Genomic DNA, 24,425 nt, shown 5'->3' on the forward strand with positions numbered 1-24,425 from the left:
TACAAAGGGAGAATTAAAGAGTCACATTTAAAGGCTCTAGTGGCTACACAGTGTCAAGCACCCAGTGCTGTAAGCTGAATTCAGCTGACTCAGCTTACATATTGTTAAATGAAACAAGGCAATAGACTGTGAAAATCCAAACTTTCTGCAGTAGCTGAATTATTATATTTTCCATTTTTGGTGAATGACCATCACATTCTTCATTCATTGACAAGAAATATGGAGACTCCCTTCCTTATATTTTTCTTAAATTCACCTTCTTTTCCTCAGTTTCCTGTCTCTGTTCTCTTTCCTGTACATTTCCCTCCTTGCTTAAACTCCTAGTTCAAAGAGTTAGAAGAAGATTTTAAATGGCTGGACATTGATATGCCACCAATCAAACTGACAACAGACAAATGAATCTACCCCTTTGATTCACTCTTTCAGGACGCCTGCACCTCAAGGCAGGTGTTACTGCTTCAGTGTACATGTGCTTTGCCAATGGAAAGTTATCACTGAAGTACAGGGGAATAAAAATTACTTAAAAAAAAAAGAACACAGAAACTGAAGGGTGAGATTCTGCATGCACTTAGTGCAATTTGCCAGCCACTTAAATATTCTTTATGGAGCAGGAATGGAGAGGAGATCAAGTAAATGACATGGAACACTCTTCATTTAGGACCTTACAGAGTTTTTGACTGCTTAATTGACAAGTCTTTCTACTGCATTAACATTAGGTTTATATAGCATTTTTTACCTAGAGTACCTTTTGGGGGCCTAAAACCTTTGGACAGCTACAGTCATTTACGGAAAAAATAATTAAGCAGAGTTCTTTCCCTGGAGAAAAATATATTTTCTATTCATATACCTGAGTATTATCCCTATGTGACATTTGCCATCTCAACCTGCACAATGGAAACTTATCTGGGACCATTCCAGCTCCATTCATAGCTAATACAGTATTTTTCTAGATAAAACCAAAATTATTGTTATCCTGCATTACACATCTTGAACCCTTGATTAGTTTGTTGTGGTTTGACATTTTTCTTAATTGATATTTAAACAGATTGGCTACAAGTTCTTTGAACTGCAAGTGAGATACCCAAATAAAGATGGATACCTGCAGAGCACATAACAGTTTTAGAATCTGTCTTTATTTAGTAGCTGCCATGCCCGACAAGCTCAAGCAGAGAGATTTCCTGTTCACAAGCTGTTATGAATGTGAAACATGACATCTGACAGCATTTTTCCCACCACTTCTAAATCACAGCCATTTCCACCACAATTCCCTCTTTTAATATAATGGGAAACGTTTGATTCCACATCTAATCTTGCAAGTTCTTGGAGATCTAATGGGAGAATACTTTTGTGTGCCTTACTGCCACAACTGGTGTGCATGCATCCTAATGATTATCGTTTCAGTAAGTCATGGCAGGAGGTTATTCCTAGATCTTTAATTTGAAATATGCATCTAAAAACTTTGAGGGAGAGGTTTAAAACAGTGAAACTAGCTGATTAATACAGACATCATTCATCTACTTTTTTTCCAACCCCTGGAAAAAAATTTTATCGCCCTCATTCTCAGATTGCATATCTGCAACCTTCCTTTGCATTTAATTTTTAAATTTCTGTCCATTGACAAAAGGAAATGGACAGAAATTCTGAAATAAATTCTGAAATAAATTTCCTTATTACCTGTCAGTGGATGAACATTAACTTATTTTCTGTGTCCCTTCATGTGGGAGAACGGAAGGTGGTTATTCCTTCTTGCTCAATTTAGAACAAATCAGTGGCAGATCATGTACTGTAAAATGGAAGATTTCTTGATATCATATAGCACATGCTTCATTAGTCCCTAGCAGATTAACACTACTTCAGTTTCAGGCTGAGACAGCTAAGGCCACAAGCAGTATGAGAGGCTATATAGCACTGGGTTTCAACCTTCTTGGATATGAGGAACTGTTATGTTTTCCAGCAGAGGTGCAAATACTTGTATAGCAAATTTGTGTCTTTCGACAGCAGACTTACCTTTTCAAACTATTTTTTCCACATGTGCTTTAACAGTAGCCCTTGGGCTACTGCAGACTCCTGGCTGAGAACTGTTCTGCTGTGCTAGTTCACCACTTGGGAAATATAATGTAATTTATATCACGTAGGATTTGTAAAATGTAGGGCTTCCTGTCATCCTGTTTCACTTGGTCAAACTCCCTGCTTTGTACAGGACACATACCAGACATTAATTTTACCAGACTACAAAAACTCCCATGAGAGTACCATACAGCTAATCTATCTATGAGCAGAGCAACTCTGCATTACATACAGTGTTGTGCACTGCCATGAGAGCATCATTGCACATACTCAAATGACCTGTTCAGGGCTGCCTTTCATTTCAACATTAACTGAAGTCCTGTGGCTGCTTCTAAACATGATACACAGGGGATCCATGGATTTGTGTCCCCTGACAAGGCTGGACCTAATAGTTATGAAGCCCAAGAAACCAACTCTGCCTATTATTTTGTCACCAGTTCCCCAAATGCAGACAAATTCATACAGTTCCTCAACAGCATCCTTTATGAATTGAAGGCCTCCCAGCATTTTGGTTTTCAGAGGACAGCAAAGAGCAGCCTGTAAGGACTGCCACTCTAAGTCCTTCACAAATATGAAGACTCTAACTCCTCACCTATTAAACAGTTGCTGACTGGAGGCTAACTTTGATGATCAAAGCACAGATCCTTCTTTGTTTCAGAATCATTATGTTTATTTTTGCTGTAAACAGTTCTTCCAACTACAGAAGTGTTTATCTGGACTAGGAAGGTCCACATGATAGTAAAACAGCTATAACACACATAGAACGTACTGAAAAATGAGAGTATGGGTCATTCATTAAAACTCAATGAAATAAAAGTCCCTCACACCTCATGGTAATTAAGACTGCAGAGTAACTTTGGCAAGAGTAATATATTAATAGCAGCATGTTGCCTAACTTCCAATATCAATCATTTTACATCCCACTTTTCTTATCCAGGAGATAGTACTGGGGATTTCATATTTTCCTTCTCTTTTCTATGGTGCTGTGCACTGATACTAAGTCTGCTTAAAAATTATTTCAGTGCTCCAGCCTAGATACAGATACATTATCTATATATAATTTATGTTTTCAGAAGAGTGGTAAGTATTCATTTTTCTTATGAGTCCATTGCAGGGCTGTGGCTACTCAGCATCTTTAGGAAACAAACTGAATAAAATTAATTGAGATGACCCTACATTTAAAAGAAATGTCTCCTTTATGAGCTTGATACATTTGCTTCAAAAATATCTGAGAAGTCCAAACTGAATAGAAATTAGATCAAAGAGTTACAAGAATTTTTTTTTAAATCTGAGACAGGCTTAGAAAATGCTCAAACTCATTTTTGTCCATCACTCTTCAGCTTTGTGCACCATATAGAAGGTAAAAAAGTTACTAGGCTACAGATTTTATTAGGTGAGAGCTGAAGATGATCAAGTCACATTTTGTTTCTGTAATGACAAATTCAACTTGTCACAGAATTGGGTTTCAGAATCTCAACTTTCAGTCAGTTAAATGTTATTAAACCTGTGATAATAAAGATAATACCCTAAATGTGAGTGCACACAAAGCGCTATCTGAAACAGTTCACAGCTCTAAGAGCCGTCTCAATCAGAATTCAGTGGATTTTGGAACTGTACAATCATGGAACGTGGAATTATTTTCAAGATGCCAAAACATTTGGTAATTTTGCTGCACAACTCAGAATTCTGGCACAGCCTCTCAGCTTCTTAACAATAATTCTATCTCCACAATGTGTAAAGTACCTGCCATGTAGTTTTGTTTGGGTGTACAGACCAAACATTCTCCATTTTTTGAAAGTGTGGCAAGAAGCCCTAGATGCTGTTGTAGTAAATCAATGCAAAAGGGTTTTATTTTCAAACAAATATTACATTAATGTAATTTTTGGATTCAAGCTTTTTATTCCTGAAACAGAGAACCCCGTCCTACTGATACATGCTGACAATTCCAAAATTTTATTCACAAAGAGAGTTCATTAGTTATGATGTAGGCTCTCCTTAGTTTTCTAAAAAGCCACGCAGAAATTGGTCCTGTGAACCAGAGCTCTGTTTATCACCAGAGACAAATAACAGTACAGAAAATCTGAAAAACAGTGGTAACCAGTCTTTGGTTTTTGACCTGTGGATGTGTAACAATTGTCCAGCAAGACACATATCTACAGATAGTGAACATCAGCATGGAACCCATCAGCTTTTCCATCATTACCCTTTATAGACTCTTCAAAACATTGCCTGGACTCTTTGGCTAATAGAGAAGTAAGCAAGAGCAGGGGCTCTCTGAACAGGAACTAATTACGTTACACACTCTCCTTTGTCTGGCATGCAGGGGTGAGGATTAGATGAGGCCAGGCTGTACATACACCTATTTCATAGCGAGGAAAACCCAGGAAAAGCAGGAAGGATTAAATTTAAAATTCAGACATGAAAAACACCATTGCTGACCTGCGAATCATCAAATATTTTCAATTATAAGCTGCACTCACATCTGATGTTTGGACAAGAAACAAAGACAGAGCAAACAGATGCAATCAACTAGCTTTGCCAAGAAATTAGACATTTCTGCTCCAATGTTCATATATCCTGTACTAGAAAGCACACACAGCTTCCAGCACAGTTAATGCTATTCAGTGAAAAAAGAATGAAACTGCAGATATGGAAATAGTAACATGGGCATTTGCTGAAAAATGAAGAGAGCTTATATTCATAGCCTTGAAATTTTCCTTTTGTAATTTTATGTAATTATATTTGTTTGTTACGCTGGGGAGGATATTAGGTAGAAAGAACCAAAGAAGGCCTACAACTTCTGTGCAGTATTCAAATAATAATATGCATTTGACAGAACACACCATAGAAAGCCAGGCAGTGTAATTGTACTGCAATCCTCCCCAGTAGTAGAGGGATAAAAGTGGATAAGTTTATATAAATATTCATTTAGTCCTGTAGAGTTATTCCCAATACTCTCATTTACATGATTTATCATGAGATGTTTTTTACAGCAATGCTATTTTATTATGCACAGATAAGCAAAATGCAGCGATCTCTTGACTAAAAACTTGATTAACAACCCAATAAACAGTTTGGGGTTGTTTTTTAAATTGGACAGTACAACCAATATAAAACTAGAGATTAGAGAAGTCACCTTTTGAAATGTTCTTGATGAATTCCCCATGCTTCTCCTTCCTCCTTCCCATCTTTCTACACAATCCCTCTTTTAAGGCTATATCTGGTGTATATGCGTAGTATTTCTAAGATATATAAACAGAAGTCCAGGAGAGAACACATTACAACATCCTTGGTTATCCATTGAAAATAGGGCACCAAGGCCTGACTCACCCACGATTAATACAGGACTTCACCCTGAGTAAAAGGCTCAAAATTAAATAATAGGGTTATAGCTGTTCATCCATGGCACCTGGTTTAACAATGTAACCATGTAAAGTTAGGTTAAACATCCAGATCAAGCTTTTCAACATACCTATTCATTTTTCACAACTGACTTGAGACTCTCCTTAATGAAGTCTCATTTTCAGAAAAGTGCGAAGGCCAGTCATTCTGAAGATGTTGTCAGTTGCCAAGCCAAAAATTACTATCTGGTTTGGTAGAGTTTGGCCACATAGAGAAACATGATGTGACACTTATGGTAAACAATAGTAGATGGGAGGCTGAAAAGAGACAGGTGTATATGACTACCTGTTCCTATACAGTCCTTTTGCAGTATACTGAGCATGGCTAATCACCCACCTAGCAGCTGTGAGTTTTGCAAAACACGTGTAGAAGCAAACATACACATTTTCCATTTCTACTCTGAAGATACCATTAAACACAGCGATTTGAATGAAACTTCTGGCTCGAGAAGTCTCTAAATCTCTAGCTGCATTCTTCCATGTCCCGTTTTTTATAATCTACCCTAAGCATCCACTATTGGCCACTGTCAGAGACTGCACATCAAGCTAGACAGATCTTTAGTCAAACTCAGTCTGGCCATCTTACACACTTTTGGTGTTAAAAGATAAATACACATAGGTATGTGGCATGGGTAGGGACCAGAATTCTTTGAACCCACTGCAGAGAGCCCTGATTTTACCTTCCTGTAATGGGTATAATTTAACAATCTTTGTATACTCCATCAGCACAGAATGTACAGCAAACTGGACAATAAGGAGAAATTCTAAAAAATGCTCAAGGGGTATTCCAAAGATCTGATAACTAAGCAAACAAGACTGACATCTCCATAACCGGCACAAGTGACTTTTCTTAGAAGTTACTTCTAAGTGCACATAAAGGTCTAGCAGGCTTAGTGTAAAGGACTCTTAATTTGCATTATGCAAGCAGACAACTCAGCTACTGGAATTAAAAGCAATGCAATTTAAACAAAGGTATGATCACATGGTCTAGCAGTGCTTCCTGAGTAGGATGCACCAAGAAAAATCTTATGGCTGAGCTCTAAGAAAACACAATTTAAAAAATCAGCTTTTTCCTAAAATAAAGTTGTGGAGGATTTGTTTTGTATTTTTTTAACTATATGCCTGTGCTGGAGAGGTGGAGGCCTATTTTAAATTAAAGAATAAAAAAATGTAAAACTGAGACTAGGAGGATGAATTTCGTAATGATCAAACAATAATACTGCAGCTTAAAAATACCCTGTCCTGGGTAAATTCAAAGCACAATTAAGTACAGAATATTTTCCCTTCATTTCAATGGACTTTGAATCTCTCAGCTGCAGGCTCTTTGGCCCAGATACCTCATCCAACTTCACATGCCTACATTGCAGATGTCCACATCTGTGTTAGAAAGAGAATGTTATTCCCAGGGCATGATTTACCTGACCTGTTTTTGTCTCCATTAACACAAGGCAAACTGCATTAAGGAAATTCCTGTTTCTCTCCATCAACTACAAAGGCAAAGCAAGGCGAACCGCTTAAGTGTACTGTTCTGTACTACTGAGATCCATATTTGGACAGATGAAATCCACCCTTCACCCTCTTCAGGTACCCCTGAAATGAACAGAAACTCTACCAGTATACCAAATGCTCAATAGATAGATAGAGCCAGGGCCTCCCTCCCAGTATAACAGACTTTATTTTTACCGGAAGTTAGGTCTCAAGGAGGAGTGCAATGTGAAGCCCATAATCAACTGCCTGAGCACAATTTAAATGTTAAACTAAATGAATTATAGGATGTCTTATTAACAATTGTAATTCTATGCCTAGTACACCAATTAATTGAAGTGACTGACAAGCGTTCACTCGAGGATAGAGAAATGCAGGAAGCTAATATTTGTATTAATTCATATGTTAATTTTGTAACTTGTGACCCCAGAAAACTTTTAAAACAAAGGGCAGCAACATGTTTTCAAATTACCACAGGAAAAGTAAAGTAATCCCCACCACCACCAGTCAAACAATTTTACAGCCAGCAGAAGGCACAAAACCACATGGAGGAGATATTTTTAATTAAGTGCAATGTAAGGAGAATAATGGTTACCCGTATTCAGTCTAAACAATTATTATCAAAAGGGCCTTAGCATTTTAAAATAAGCCATTTAAGAAAGGCTTACTGTTTTAAACATAGGCTGTTTCCGATTATAAAGTAGAGCTTTTAATTAAGATTAGTAAGGCCTAATTCAAGCTATAATTTGGTTCCTTTAGTTAGCAAATGTCTATTAAAACCGAGCAATTAAGGTTAAATGGGTTGAAGCATTTAAAGCACTCCCCCCTGCTTCAAATACTATAATAGAAAAGACCATGTCAGTGACTAATTCAGACCAGAAGACATGTATTTCCCTTAAGTTTTATACTTCCTTGTTGATCATAAAGTTTACTAAAGAAGAATCCACTGGTAAACTAGATTTTCAGTGGAACATAACATTGTTGTATATTTGTATGTTACAGCTTACCATGCATAATTTAAAAAACAAAATATAAAATACAAATTCTGTAATTTTATAAATACAGTATAAAGTTTGCTCCTATTATGGCTTTTCTCCCTTAATTTTATATAGTTCAGTAATAAAAATATGTAGTAAACTTCCCAGTAGCATATTTCCCCCTTTTGATAGTTGTGTTCATACTTGGCATAATGGTCTTAAGCGCATATGTTGTGTGTGTACTTGTGACAGGTAAAGGTAGAAGTATACTATGATTTGTATTACTTAACATAAACCGCCTTTCAAAGCATTCCCACCTCGCCTTCCACTTCCCATTTTCACAGCTTCTTCAAAGACTGAAATTCTTCATGCTTGGTCTCATCTTTGAGATCAAGTTATTTTAGCAAGTTCAAGCAAAATCAGCTGAGCAAGCTTGAGACCTGTATTTCTGAGGGCATGACACACATCCACACATGCCCCTGCCCAGCTGTGGCAGAGCCCTCACCCAGCAGGACCTTCTGTAACACTCACACCCGAACGGCAAACCTCTCATACGTTTGCTGGACTCTTCAGGACTCCTCATGAGCGCACAGATCTTGCCTATATAAATCAGATAATGTGATCAAGAAACCAGGCTGTCCTTTTCATTACACACGAGACCTACAGAATATGCTGTGTGCAAACAGGATCATTCAGGTGGCTTCACAATTACAAACGCTGGGACTTTCCTCAATGAATGGCAACATTAACAGAAACAGGCTAGTCCTTCCAGAAAGCATCCTTTTCAAGCCTCCATCCCTTGAGTCCAGCCTCTTGCTGACTCAGGCAATTATATCATGTAATCCTACTCAGGATAAGGATTGACGTTGTCTTCCCATTCCGGACAAGGCTACAGCAACTGCCTGTTACCTTCCCTACAAATCACCAAAATACTTGTCTTGAAAACATGTAAAAATTACCACCAGTGCCTAATCATAACATGGCAATGATTAAAAGCCTTTCAGGATAAGCAGTACAGGAATGTATTCTAGTAACTCTGTTCTACTCAGATACAGGCTAGCACGCAAATTTACAAGTTGGAATTCCTCAGGTTACTTAAATATAATGATATACATAATAAAGGTTTTCTGCAGGAATGAGGACATACACAGGCATTCATATATGCATATGCACTCAGTTTGTGCAACAGTGTCCAGTGAAAGCACTCAGAAATGTGCATTGGAAACTTTTGTATTACCTCAAAGTAAATTATGACAATAAGCTATTCTAGAAAATGAATGCAATTGCTGCTGCTACCCTGACTAGATTTGCGTGTATTCCCTATTCAGAATAAACGCTAAAGCTTTTGGGGTTTGCTTCATAGGACCACATGTGATGCAGTCAACTGATTTTTTTTAATATATATAATGCAGTTCTCACACTTCCCTCAAGAAAAAGAATTTTTAAGAGATTTCAAAACAGAAACAGTGAAAGGATGTAAAATGCCAGAAGCATAAAGAAGAGAAATCATTTTTATATAGGTTTAGAAGTGACCATTAACGTAAAACTTAAGTGACAACACCTTGGATTTTATCCATATCACAAAAAAAAAGTTGTTTCCTAGTCAACTGGAATGGTTAATCATACTATAAACAACAATTTGAGGGTGTTGTTTTCATTGTCAAAGCTTTGAGAAACTGTAATAGAAAAGTTATTCCATTCTGAAGCCATAATCTCCTTAGATGTAAAATTGTTTGTACACAGAATAAGCTGCTTCCATTTTCACATAATGAAACAGTCTATACCTAATGAAACAAACTATACCCAACCAAACCATTTTAGTCTTCAGGTTTTTATTTCAGGAAAACAGGCTGAGGTTGTCTATTCCTGCCTTATACTCATTCCCTGGCTCACTCTTACAAGTCAAAACAGTCACAGGTCAGAGTAATTCTGGCAGCGCTCCTTCCCTCATTTATTCCTTACACTCTGAATACATCTACACACTCCAATCTGAACAAAGGTAAATTTGCTTTCCTAGGAATTCATGCCAAGCAAAAGCCACAGGGCTCCACTTGTGTCTGCCCTCTAGTAGCCAAATAGTTCACAGTCAGCCTGCCTAGTGAAGCAGGCTCATGCCTTTGGGTCAGTCTGCAACACAGGCCAAGCAAGACTGCCTTTACCCAGTGTGCCCATGCTGACAAAGCCACTATGAGGGTCCTCGGGAAAATCCTATAGCAGTTAGAAGCAGGAGCAATCAGTTCAGAGCACCTGCCTTTCTGGTGTGTGGTATACCGAGACCAGTATTAAGGATCAGATGAACTGTACCATTGCACAAGCAATAATTGGGCTGGTTTAAGAGAAAAAGTGGCGTGTGGGGGGAAAGACATAGAAAGAGGAACTTTAATCATACTCATCTTTAGACAGGTTGGGATGCATGAGAAAAATGGAAATTTCTAAATAAAGTCAGACTTCGGTGCTTTGTAGTTAGATAAAAATATAGGCATGTCTCCAAATCACAGTTTTTATGGAATCCTTTTCAAGAAAGTTTAGCAAGCGGAAAAGTGCAAAAAAGAATAAAGGCACAACTCTACTCAGTAAAGATGCTCCCATCTCTAGAGGTATGAAGTCAGATATCAAATTCCTCCTACATACGTGCTGCCAAAAAAATTAGATATGCATTACTTACGCTCCCCATTCAGCAAAGTAGCTACCCACTTACTTCAAGCACTTTTTCACTATAACAGGGAGACAACTTGCCTGAAAGTTTTGAATGTAGCCTCCGCTTCCAGATAATGAAATCAGAACAAGGGCACTTCAGTGCAATTTCCCTCTGACAATAGCAAGAACTAGGATGCACAACAGTTACATCCTGTACTATTTTCAGCAATGGTATGTTCAAGAAAGAACTAACTGCTCCTGCAGAGGTTCCCATTCTCTGGTCTCTGAAGCACATTCTGCAGCAACACCCCCTCCCCCAGAACATTAATAATCACCAAATCAGTATTATGCATCACTTTTTTTTTTCCCCCCCAGTTAAATTTTTCATGTTCTGTGAGCACAATGCCTTGCTAAACATAAGGACCAACAGTGGTTCATGCAGACTAAGGTATGGGAACAACAGTATGCAGAGTTCAACAATCTCAAGCTGAGAGAGTAAATGAAAATTGGCTTTTATATTCTCTGAGATAACAGCTCACCTGCTTAACAAATTTATTACAGGAATCGGAACGATCTGAAGGTAATTTCCTCTATTTAATAATTCTGATTCTGTCTTTGGTGGCTGTACTGTAAAACATCATCAATAGTGGTGAAAGCATGGTCTTGAATTTGATATGTTATCTATGGGGCCTACAGCACCAAACAAACTATTCATGTGTTAAGCGCTTAAGTTCAGGCCTAAAGCCCCTGCAAGATGAAGGTCTTACATCAGCTTATTAGATGATCCAGAGCATTTTTTTTCCTATTCCTTGGTCACTGAAGGAAAAACTGTGAATTTCTACAGCTTCAGAGAAGGAGCACTGCAAAGTAGAATAAGACGATATCTTCAATTTAATAAAGCACTTAAACAGAATTACTTTAAAGGGTAATAGCTTCTTGAGATTAAGCACATGCTCAAGTACTCTGATGAATCAAGGCATTTGAACAAAACAACTCTTCAAACTGTAATGTAAGTGTATTCCTTTTGCTGAGTATCTTAAATGTGTAGAAAAGTCTTGAAATTTCAAGGGGGTCTGTCAGACCCTATCTTCAGTTTCTTGTAACTCTGCCAAACATATATGTATGGGCTAGAATTTTTCATGCAAGGTATCTGCTTTAAAGCAGGTCTCCTTTTCAGCTGAAATGTAAAACAAATATAAACATACTAAACAAATATATACATACATGTTCTTTATCAATGATCTGGATGAGGGGATTGAGTGTGCCCTCAGTAAGTTTGCAGATGACACCAAATTGGGCGGGAGTGTCAATCTGCTTGAGGAGAGGAATGACCTGCAGAGGGATCTGGACAGGCTGGATCAATGGGCTGGGGCCAGTTGTGTGAGGTTCAACAAGGCTAAGTGCAAGGTCCTGCACTTGGGTCACAGCAACCCCATGCAACGCTACAGGCTTGGGGAAGAGTGGCTGGAAAGCTGCCTGGCGGGAAAAGAACCTGGGGGTGCTGGTTGACAGCTGGCTGAACATGAGTCGGCACTGTGCCCAGGTGGCCAAGAAAGCCAATAGCATCCTGGCTTGTATTAGGAATAGTGTGGCCAGCAGGACTAGGGAAGTGATCGTGCCCCTGTACTCGGCACTGCTGAGGCCGCACCTCCAATGCTGTGTTCAGTTTTGGGCCCCCCACTACAAGAGAGACATTGAGGTGCTGGAGCGTGTCCAGAGAAGGGCAACGAAGCTGGTGAAGGGTCTGGAGCAGAAGTCTTATGAGGAGCAGCTGAGGGAACTGGGGTTGTTTAGCCTGGAGAAAAGGAGGCTGAGGGGAGACCTTATCGCTCTCTACAACTACCTGAAAGGAGGCTGTAGAGAGGTGGGTGTCAGTCTCTTCTCCCAAGTAACGAGCGATAGGACAAGAGGAAATGGCCTCAAGTTGTGCCAGGGGAGGTTTAGGTTTGATATTAGGAAAAATTTCTTCACCGAAAGGGTGGTCAAGCATTGCAACAGGCTGCCCAGAGAGGTGGTGGAGTCACCATCCCTGGAGGAGTTCAAAAAACATGTAGACGTGGCACTTCAGGACATGGTTTAGTAGGCATGGAGGTCTTGGGTGGACAGTTGGACTAGATGATCTTAGAGGTCTCTTCCAGCCTTTATGATTCTATTATTCTATGATTCTAAAACAAACAAAGAAAAAAAACCCAGAAAGTTGGCTTTTTTTCTAAAGTTATTATATGGAAAATATACTGCTTTACTATGTTTAAAAAAAATCTCCCCCAATTACTTGAGCAGATTTAATGCTCTCAGATTTTGTTTCTTGTAAGGAGGTGGGGAGTTACCTTTCAGTATATTTCTTGGGACAGAAAAAGTTGGTCAAATTACAGCTGACAATTCACCAAACAAAAAAATAGCCATTTAAAAAAATAATTTAAAAAAATCACAATCAAATAAATTCACAAGTTCAGCAGGCATCTGCTGAAATTTAGGTAGCTAAAGTTTCCAAAATGTCCTTCTTGGTTGGTGTTTTTTCAGCCTTAGGCTGTAGTTTCACAACACAATGGCTCCAGAAACTAAGCCAGGTTAGGAAATCTATTCACCTTGTCCACAACCACCTTCTCCTGCCAATGTACTGAGGGACAGGGAAACTCTGAGCTGGTGGTGGGGGCCAGGAAAGAGATGGAGAAAAAGGAAGAAAAAGGGAAAACTCTGAGACCTGGAGGGAGCTGTTTTGACTTGAAGACAGAACTCAAGAGAACGGACTGGTAAGGGGTCCTCAGAGCTTGCTGCTACCAGGTCTCCAGTCCCAGAGGTCTTGCTGTGGGACACTGGCTCTCAGAATAGTACTGCTGTAACTGCAATAAGCCACTGAGAGAGATGACAAGGGAAGGAAAACTGAACAAAATAAAAAAGAAGCAGGTGAAAATACACTAGAGGAGAACAAAAAAAAAAGATAAGTAGGATTTGCAGTAGGGAAATGACAAGGCTAAAAGAGAGCTGAGTAACAGGATGTACAAGACAACATAACGAAGAGTACAAGACAACATAACGAAGAGTACAAGGAAAGGGGACTGCACCAGAAGTAAAGGTGACAGGTTGGAAAACATGGAAAACCAGGCAGTGTCTGGCAGATGTATAAAGAATGAAGACAAAAGAAGGACAGACTCTTACATATTGAGCTTAGTACATTCTATTTATACTCCTTCATTTTATTATAATTTTCCTGGCAGATAATTTACACTGTGTATTTGGGACAAAGCTGAAGTTCCTTCTAAACACCAAGTTTACATCACCACAGGAGGCCACCTTGGGTTCTGCAGCTTAACAACTGTTGAGGCTGATGAAATTTTATATATAAGTTCCCAGAGTACCCATAGACCATCCAGCAGACAGGGAGCTTATCAACTATTTAGAGAAGTGTCCTTGGAAAAAAACATATTTTTTCCAAATTGAGAATTACATGTGATGCTGCTGAAGAATAAAGCCATATTTCTAGCGGTATGGTATTTGTTTATGCAAAATATAGTGATATCTGTATCCAAGAAGCATTTCGGGAGGGGGGTGGGGGGGGAGGAGGATTGGAGCAAATGTTCTTTTTCTAACTAAAAATGGAAGATTTCCAAACTGGACCACCGGGGGAGCTGTTCACTGAAGCAGTATTATGGGCTGTCAGAAGGTATCTCTGAGAGGTAGGACAGGGTAGGGATGAAAAGGGGGAGGAGAAAACAATAGGGTGTGTGACAGATGGGGACTGATGGCCCTGTGAACAGTTAAACGGCTCGTGTCATCCCAACTAAGGGATATTCTGGTTTTATTGGATAAACTGCTGAACAAAGTGAGAAAAATAAAGCTATCTGAAATAAATAAATAAATAAAACCAAGGCTCAACCCTGGCCAAAACAAAAGCCCTATTCAAGGAACAGAAAAAGCATGAAGGAGAAAAGAAAAAGTTATCATAAGCTGTTAATTCACTTAGGCTGTAATAAAACAGAGTTTTGTTACAGAATGTTCTCAGGAGTATTTTCTTGCTTGCTACTTCTTCTCCATCCCCTAAGAAACTCCATTCGAAGTAATTCAGAAAACTGGCAAGATGAGAATTGAGTATTAAATGGTACCAGACAATTTAAAAAAAAAAAAAAAAAAAGGCACAGATATAGAAGACCTCAGAATTGGATTCTGGGAAACACTTCTATCACCCTAAACCAAAAAAGATGCATCAAGTTACCCAATCAAATGAGTAGGATTTACAGAGAGGAAAAAAAAAATGTAGTTACTAGCTCAAACCAAACAAGCTAGTTTATATTCTCCCTCCCCCATTTTTTTTTACAACATGTACTGCTTCAATCTGGAAGCTGCTTTCAGTGAAATCAGCACAATGGCCCACCCAGAGTAAAGCTACGATCCATGTGAATAAAACTGGGAAGGAAGATTTGACCCTGAAATAAAAATCACCACAAGGCTAGGGAGGTGGCAGAGTATCTCTTCTTCTGTGTTCAGATGACCTGCTGCAAGCCAACAGGACAAAGCCAGCATCACAGACTTGTAGCAACAGATCTCATCCAGAACACAGCCACTATGGGAGGGTGACATAAAGTTCAACACATGACATTAATGTCATCTGTTAAGGTATTGTAACTGTAAAACTAGAAAGCACAGCAGCTTCAGTACCTACTATTCACTGCAGACCTCAAGATTACTGGACAACCCATTCCAAAGTAATTAGATCAGTGTCAAAGCCTCAAGCACTAAACTGAGGTCGTCATGAAATGGTTATACAGAAAATAACAAAATTAGAATAAGGATAGGAACAAAGGATGAAACAATATTTAGAAAAATGTTCACATTCCATCTTCCTGCAGCTTTTCAGAACAGGCAGACAAAGGGCATAGATACTTGTGGTGTTTGCATGGGGAAAAAACCTCAACACCCCAACACAGAGCTATTCAGAAAATCCTCTGTTCCCCTGACAGATATGTAGTAGGATATTATTAGTACATATTATTAGTGGATTTGACCAAACCAACTTCCCAGAGCACCTTCTTGCAAGCAATAACAGCAAGACTATGGATGTAGTGATAATATTCAGCCTGAAATCAGTCAATATGTGCAAGATCCCAGAGGATGACCCTTCCTTGAGAGAATGAATTCACCTTCTATTGCAATTAGAAAAATCATCAATCAGGAAGAAGTTACTTAAGCTGCCTTGTTCAGTGGCATCACTGTTATTCAGCAGTGAGACAGACAGCCAGCACAAGCCTGAGCCCACTAGAGTTGTGCAAGCATCAAGATGCCCAAGTTTCAGAAACCAAAGGACACCCAACTGTGTTCATTTACTCTCACATGACAACATTGATAAAGATGGTCCACTTAAGAAAGAATTGCTGAGAGTGGATTGACAGGACACCATAGAGCTCCTAAAAGAAATGGGATCATTGTTCCATTTAAAAGACATCCAGAAGACTCATACTTACTTATCCCTGCAGACAAGAGAAGGCTTCAGTGCAAGATACTGGACCAGGAGCTGGGAAATGAGAACTCTGAAATGTCCTGTGCCGTTTCCAGGTTGACTGATTCAGAGCAACCCTGTCACAATATTCGGATTCATTTTTGAAGAGCATGAGAAGAACCCAGCAGATATTTGAAAGACTACAGTAAAATTAAAATCCAATGAGCGAGACCAGCTTCTTAAGAAAAAGAAAGATAAAACAGGTGAACAAGATTAAAATTGTAAGAAGAATATTAAGTCAAGCCTAGAGAAACAATCATTATTATTCAACTGGGAGTGATGAGGAGATAAATTTTCTGTGTTTTTCCAATTGCTAAGATTTGTTTAAAATCCTTTAAAAACAGATCTAACAAAGAGGTATAAGAAGAAACTTAACCTCACACCCACAAAATTACTGAAGATGACAATGAGTGGTTTATCTATACCATTTCTGATTCATTGTAAATGCAATGAGCTATCATTGTATACTTTAGTGTATTGGTGCAAACACTGTGAGTAGTTTAAATTTTGGCTTAGGGACATTATTGCACCTACAGCATGAAGACAGAATTGCATGTGCTATCACAAGAGTCTCAAACATTTGCCAAAGTAAGGAATTCACTATCCTGTTGTTTCTACAAAATTTGAATTCCTAGTTCAGAATAGGGCTTTTAGTTAACAGTTCAGAGATGATCTGTATGATACCCTCTGCTTTTCTGTCTGCAGCAACAGATCGTGTCAGAAACAAAGCCAGATGTCACAGAACATCAATGGAAATAATAAAATCCAGGTATATCAGGGCAAGTATTTTTCCAGATACTGTATTGAGTATTTCCATCCACTGTACACAGACAAATATTAGGAACTACAGCAGAAATTGCAATGAGCAGCATATCAGCCCCAGATTAGGAGATGCCTTGCTAGATGGTTTGGCTGTACATTTTCCAGCTAAGTAGCCCTTAGATGAGCACTGAGGTTCAGAAAGGCCAACTAGTCTGTGTTTCCAAATGGACATATGCAGAATATAACCTGCTGTGGGGCTGAATATACCTGTGATTGAGGCAGGAATGGTTTATCTTATTTTGAGATTGTATCATGCTTAAACCCAGTGAGGTTCTGTCACCGGGGTAATCAAGAATAACAGCCCTCATTGCAGATTACCATGACTACCTGCCTGTTTACCTAGAATGATTCCTTACATTAGGAAAAGGACTGCAAGTACATCAGCATATGACAAACTTACATCTCTAGAACTGCACAGGCCTACTCAACTAACCATCAAGCAGAACTGCTGCTGATAGAGCACAAATTTCCAACACGAGCAGAAACCTGAAAATCACTCTCTCAAGGCAGACTCTGCCAAGATACTTTGCCATGGTACATGTATGTTGCCCTCAGTGAGAAGTCCATCAACAACATTATGAAGCTTCACAGTAGGAATAATAAAAAAAGCACAGCTCAAAGTTGTGAGCATTTCTTTTCTGTACAAAGAGTTCAAGAAACATGACAACAACTGTATGAGACCAATTATTAAAAGAACTGAAGAACAGTTATGCAAATACTATGAAAGACAGTAGGAAAAAATGCACCAAGAGGGAAATCTTATTCAGTGTGGGAAAGCTCAGAGCAGAGTTTTACAACCCAGAAGCAACAGGTCCCAGTGAACATGTCTTAAGGAAAATCACATCCACCCAATCACATCCTCTACATACTGTAGAGAAAGAGTCCTACACATAAGGTAGGTATCATCCAAAAGAAAAAGAAACTACAGCTAGAGCAACTTACTGTGAAATCACAGTCACACTGGGGAAAAACAGTAGGCTGAGGGAAAAAAAAAAGTTTAAATTAGAGAATAAAGTTAACACACTAACTGGACATAAAATGGGTACAGATAAACATCAGCCAGAAATTATAGAGTATTTTAACCATTAATGGAGTGAGGGTTTGGAATAGCCTGAGAAGTAGCATGGGCAAAAAAAATTAACTAAGTTTGAGAGCTAAACCCCTCCATAAGCTGTTCAATGACAGAGCCTACCCTACAACAGCAAACGCGCAACATTGGCATCAGGGACAAAGGAGGCCCTGTCAAGGCCTAGGGAACCTCAGGACTTGGAATCCTTTTGAACCCCCTGGAATTTCCATTGCTTTGACACAATTTTCCAGGTAACAATTTTATTGAGATACCAACCTGTGGGGAGACCAAAAGTCAGTGTAGAGAAGGTGAGGACAAAGATGTAAGGAGCATGAAAGAGCGTGCTTGCAGCTGAATGCAGACCACTGCATTTGAGATACAGACTAAAATCTCAACAGTGAAGACTTCCTAGGTTAACAGTAGGTCTGCCAGGGCAACTGAATCCGTTATCAATTAATAGATTTTGTATCTTGAGTAGAAATGGAGAATTGAAAAAATATTTTTTTTTAAAGATTACCTGCATTGGACACATTATTCTGTCCTATGAAAACACCAGCTAGAGAATTCGAGGTCAACGGATATTGATATATTATGTGATATGGGGAAATACAATCACGGCAATGCTGACCATAAGGCTTGACAAAGCACAGCAGATAGCTGGTTGAAAAAAAAAAACGTAAACTGAAATCTACAGAGGGAAGCAGGAGACAGGACACAGGAAAAATGAGCAACTCTTCTGTCTGGAGAAACAACTGTGCTCTGTGGAAAGAAATAGGTCAGCTGGTTCAGGCAAGAAGGCTACCCAGAAAAAAAGAAAGAAAAAAGGTAGGGTAGATCTGCAAACTGAGAAGTCATCCCCAATCCTCAGAAACTCTGGAGAAATCCAGTCCAAAAGACATTTTGGGAGAAAAGCAAAAGTTCAGAAACAAATTACCTGCTACAGGAATTTAACAAACTGTCAAGAAAATGTTTTATTTCAGTATAATTACTGCTAGATCTCTCTGCATGTCCTTAAAGGAATGTTTCTGTCTTACGTATTTCTCCCCACCCTTTAGGTCAGAGCAGCAAAATACACACAAAATCCTGCACAAGTGGCTGGGCTCCACATTTACTGCATTAGCTTAAAGATCCCATTTTTTAAACTATTCATTTGCTTTGAATACAAAACTATAAATACACAAGAGTACCCAAATACATATTCACATACTGGACATATTCATACAAATATGTGCTCCCTTGCTTTTATAAAACTTAGGAATCATCCAAACCATGTTAGTTCCCATAGTCTATCCCTTTATCTAAAAATGGATTTTAAGTTAATGAAAACAACATTTAAGACTGATGTTTAAAGTAAATTAACATGCACACCTTTCTAAATGAATTGTAATGCCTCAGTATAACCTAAACTGGCAGCTCACTAAAATTTATTAGAATAAATTTGATCATATAGTATCATTTCTTTAAGCTCACTGCACTATATAAATTGCAATTCTGTTCGTTTAGTAAAATCTGGCTGTATATGAGAGCATGCACTATAAGGGAGTTAGTTATGCTATATTCTTTAGACACGAAGCAATACAGGTAGATTGCTACAAACTTAGTTAGAGGCACATTAGCTGTACAAAAGACATCCTTTTCTCACAGGTAACTACTTTCAGTAATCAAAAAGTCAGCTATAAAGACCCAGAATCACTTAATGACCCAGCTTTGGTTTTGGCACAACAAAACCCATTTCATCTTTGTTATTACAAGCACAACCACTTTTATCTTAAAAGATAATTTTTAATGGCTGATTACTGGTGTTGTCTTGTGACAGAATATTAAATACCAATCAATACTGCTAGTCTGTTTATTTCTGCAGGTTTTGAATACTTGACCTCAAGATGCAAAATAAACCCACTCTATGTGAACAGCAGACCTGAGGCAGATCTGAAGTCTGCCACTGACTTGTATGACCCTTCCTTCACCTCTACAGTTTTGAGTTTACTCACTTATAAAAAGGAGATAATTATATCTGCCTGCCACTGAAGGTACATAACTTCAGTAACAAAGTTTCAAAGTACTTTGGGATCAAATTAAGAGGTACTACATACCTAACCTAAAATAAGCTCCAGAAAGGAAGCATCCAAAAGTATTTCAAGCTGATTATCCCAAAATTTGATATTAATTACAAACTTAAGATATAGAGCTGATGCAAAATCTATAGAACTGTTACTGTATCGTTGTAAAAAAATTATATCACACATAGTTATACCTGGTTTAGACACCTTACATTCATTTACCTGACTAACGCTGCACAATTAACATCCATGCAGAATGTGTTGCAGTCTGCCCCAGCTTACTTATCAAGCTCGTCAGACACTAAATTCCATTAGATGTGAGTTTGACATCAGCCACAGAAATTCCATGATTCTGCACATCATTCCACAGAGAAATCTGATTTTTTACTACTTATTGAACTCTTTTACTGAGCCAAGGTAAGTCAGGCAAAGAGAAATATGTGCATTAAATAAGCATGAGTATCAGCCAGGTCTACCATTAAACAGAGCTCAACAGCTGAAATATGAGTAGTTAAAGCTTAAGGAAACTTTTGATGTGGCAAACCAATACAATAAGTACCACCAATTCTGAGAATGCTGTAACCTCCACAGCTGTGGCCTTGAGTACATTTTCCCTGCACAGAGTTCTTTCCCTGGAAGGGATGAATAGAGGAAGAAGTGGTGCTGAATGATTATTCTGTTTGCAAGAAAGAAAATCTGGCTTCCAAATGAACAGCAGCTCAGAGACGCTAGAGCACCAAGAGGTGGACAGTAGGAATTTGTCTCTGTCAATTTAAGCCCAAGACAGAAAAATATGACAACCACAAAAATGCTTTATGAGGGCACTTGAACAAACACTTTGGAAGTCCATGGAGAATAATATGTGGTTTCGAATTTTTGTAGACTTCAGCAAAGTCATTTCTAGGTCTTTAATCTTTTTAATGGACTGGACGTATACATTTTGAAAAAGTTTCGTCTGCCATAGAAAGAGAGAGACTTGGAAAGAGAATTTTTATAGCTGCTAAGCATCTACAAGTAGAAAAAAAATAATAATCTTGCATCTTTTATTTGTAAGGCATTCTGCTATGATTACAATATTTGTTCTTTTCACCAGAGAACAATCTCTCTGCTGAGGTTCAATAGACAAGATGGAGTTCATAAAATCTGAAATATGAGTGTACACAGTGCCTAATAAAACATGCTAGGTCTTTTTCAATTGCAAGGATTGATGTAAGGACACACAGAAGTAAAACAACTTTTTTAAAGTCTGTGTAAGTAGAATAATCTTCTAGGTTTAGAAGGTTTAAATAGGTCCCTTTAAAATAGTGTTCCACAGACTAAAAACATATGATCCTGACACATGCATAGTGTCAAAAAGAAGCAAGCTCCTGTGTCCTGTTCGAGTTGATACAGGAAAACACCTACTGTAACCGGCCCGGGGGGAATGCGGCTCTCGCTGGCTGAGAAGAGTGACGGTGAATCTCACGTTAGCCAGGCGGAAGGTGCAAGCTTCCCTGTGCCTCAGCGGGACCCGAGGAGAGCGACCGGGACAGCCCGCAACACCGCGCCGGGCCAGGGTGGGGAGGCCGGAGGCCGGGCGGGGGCGGGCGCGGCCCCGCGGCTGCGGCGGAGGGAGGCAGCCCCGGCTCTCCGCGGCCCCGCTGGCTGGCCCAGCGGCGGGAGAAGGCATGAGGCCTCCCCGGACGCCTGCAGCCGGGAGGGACGGCCACCCGCAGGCACGGCGGCCCCGGCTACTCACGGCGGCCAGCCCTCCCCGCCCGCTCGCTGCCGGGCAGCCAGCCGGGGCCCCAGCCTGGCCCCGCGGCCGCGCCCCGGCGGGGCGGCCCACGTGCTCGGCGCGGCGCTTCGAGCCTGCGGCGGCAGCGGGGCCAGCACTGCCCAGGACGGGCTGGTGCTAACCCGGGAGTCGCACGGGTGGGGAACGCGCCCCCCCCCCCCCCCCCTTTTTTTTTAATTTTTGGGGTTTTTTTGAAAGTAGGCTGGCGGACACGACGTTTGCGATGCCGGACAATTAGCAAAAGCAGCAGGGGGATGCTTTCCAATAAACACCGAGATTTAAGGTTAAGCAGCTGTAAATCTGCATTAATCGTTTCAGGAATTCAGCTATTTACAAAAGCTCTTGAAGAGCAAACAAATAAGAGAAGGGAGGGGAGGAGAGATAGGAGAGGAGCCGAGCTGTCCTTACCTTCACATTGTTTCCCTTCGCCTTTATAGCCTGGCTTGCAGATGCATTTGTAGGATTTTGGTGTGTTTTGGCAAATTGCATCGATGTGACAGTCATCCGTAGCTTCTGCGCACTCGTCAACATCTGGAAGCACAGAACGAACCCCAAGGGGACAGATAAGAAGGGAGACCTGAGACACAGAAAGCCGTCAAGGATAGATACTCCCCTTGAAGGAGCTGTTCGCTGGCCTGCCTTCCGAGTGTCATCCTGGAAATGGGAACATCTAAGGTCAAATAACTGAACAAACCAACGTGTTGCTCTCCTTAAGTCATTTAAAAGCACTGCTCCACCGAGCTAGAGGGACTCGGTCCCACGTTTCTGTATTAGGAAATCATTAGACAGACTAGAAATGGGCGTCTGCTGTATAGGTCTGGTACTGGAGACCCACATCTTAGTAAAACAAGACAGCGTTTAAATGACCTATAAGAGGAGAAAAAAAAGCCCATTTGCATGTTCTAGCAAATAGATCGTCTTAATTTGGAAAGATAGAGCCTAGTTTAAATAAACTATGCTGGCGGGGGAATGGGAACAAGAAATATTTGCACAGCAAAACCACATTAATCCTTTTTATTAAGAGGCAAAAAAATAAATACGGAAGACCGTATGAAACTCGGTAACTTAGCGCGAAGAAAAGCAACCTGCAATAGCATCATCTACATGGACTAAAAGTCATTTAGAAGGAAAAGGTCCCAGCAGTCTTCCCGGCCCCTGCTCGGGAGGGTGCCTTACGGGTGAGCCGGGCTCTGAAAGGGGGGACCCGGACCGCTTGTCTTGTTTTCAGGGTAGGAAGCCTTTACAAGCATTTCAGTGACGGGCATTCGTTTTCTCCCCCGGATTTAAAGAGGATGGGGGAGGGAGGAGGATGAGAAGGAGTCGAGATTTGCTAGTCGTGGGAATGTTAATGAAGTGAACATGGGGGGGGGGGCTCCGACCTATTCAGGGATGGGGTGTGCTGTTAACATGGGACCATTTAAAGCCCGGCCTAACCTGCCCTGCCCTGCCCCCCCCCGCGGTCCCTGGCCACCCCAGCGCCCTACGCGAGGGGCTGCGGCGGGGGGCCGGGGCGGCGGGGCCGCCGCGGGGGAGGCGATGCCGCCGCCGTCAGAGACCGGCGCTGCCTCGGGGAGACCGGCCGGGCCGCCCGCCGCTGTCAGCCGCGGCCGCCGTGTCAATAACGCACCTCGCAAGGATTTCCTCACCGTTTCAGCCGAGAGCCACGTCTGGGGCTCCCGGGAAGAGAAAGGCAGGCAGGGGAGCGCTCTGCCCAGGAGGGGCGGGTTAGCAGCCGGGTAACAACTAGCAGGGCTGCACGGAGCACAGCCTCCCCCTCGGTTTTAGGAAGTATCGAGGAGAGAGGGGTGCTGCGGAGGGAGGGAGGGGGGCATCCAGCGAGAGACATGTGCAGCTGGTTTCATGCCAATTAGATTAACGGATCCTCAAAAAGGTGCACTAAAGTGAAAACAGTTTTATTGTTAGCTTGAAATCCTAACGCGAATTGTTTCAGAAGTGCTCACTCAGCCATCTCTAGTGATAAAACACGGATCCTTCAAAGTCACCGGGGACACGAGGGGGCTATTTAGAGAGGGGAGAATAATCAGATATTGTGGCATGGCACACAGCGGAGAACTTCTCTGAGAGGTGCAGACCAGGACGGCCCCGCGGGGCACCTCAGGGCTCCTAGCAAGAGAATTGCCTGCACTCGGTATTGCTGTTATTAGTTTTTTAAAGAAAGAAGGGAGCAGTTTCCCCTTCCCAAACGCAGAGCGTCGTATTTTCTGGAGAAGCGCAGGGCTGCTGTAATCTGTTTCCTTCTTTCTTGTCCATTCGTTTATTTTAACCGGTGAGCCGGTTCAGATCTAGCTATGATTTACGTGAATTAGCTTAGGGGGTCCGAGGGTGTTGCCCAGATCAGACACAGATCCGGTCAAGCACAAAAAGAAAAGAAGGTGGTGGGGTTTTTTTGGGGTTTGTTTTTGTTTTGGTTTTTTTTTTAAATGCTTTGGTTCATACTTTTGACTCATTAAACCGGCACCCATCTCCCATCAAGATCAGCAAAAGTGACAGCTGGACTCTTTATAATGCCGTCAAAAATTCAAACTGCATTGAGCCAAGGGGGACATTTCACAGCAACCAGAGGATGCCTGGGAGTCAGGCGTGAATGCCAATGAGTCAAATGAAAGGGCAAAACCAAA

General features: G+C 40.6%; 1 protein-coding gene across 4 annotated transcripts in view; it reads right to left on the minus strand.

Moving 5' to 3' along the window:
* Nucleotides 1–24,425, minus strand: part of SCUBE1 (signal peptide, CUB domain and EGF like domain containing 1) — a 220,980-nt gene that overhangs the window by 195,676 nt on the left and 879 nt on the right. For all 4 annotated transcript variants that reach the window (XM_075507209.1, XM_075507200.1, XM_075507192.1 and 1 more), the window contains exon 2: nt 22,195–22,317. In XM_075507209.1, the coding sequence (XP_075363324.1) occupies nt 22,195–22,317 (123 nt within the window). The remainder of the gene's footprint in view (nt 1–22,194; nt 22,318–24,425) is intronic.

This window comes from Mycteria americana, chromosome 1 (genome assembly GCF_035582795.1).
Source record: "Mycteria americana isolate JAX WOST 10 ecotype Jacksonville Zoo and Gardens chromosome 1, USCA_MyAme_1.0, whole genome shotgun sequence".
In the NCBI taxonomy this organism is placed as follows: domain Eukaryota; kingdom Metazoa; phylum Chordata; class Aves; order Ciconiiformes; family Ciconiidae; genus Mycteria; species Mycteria americana.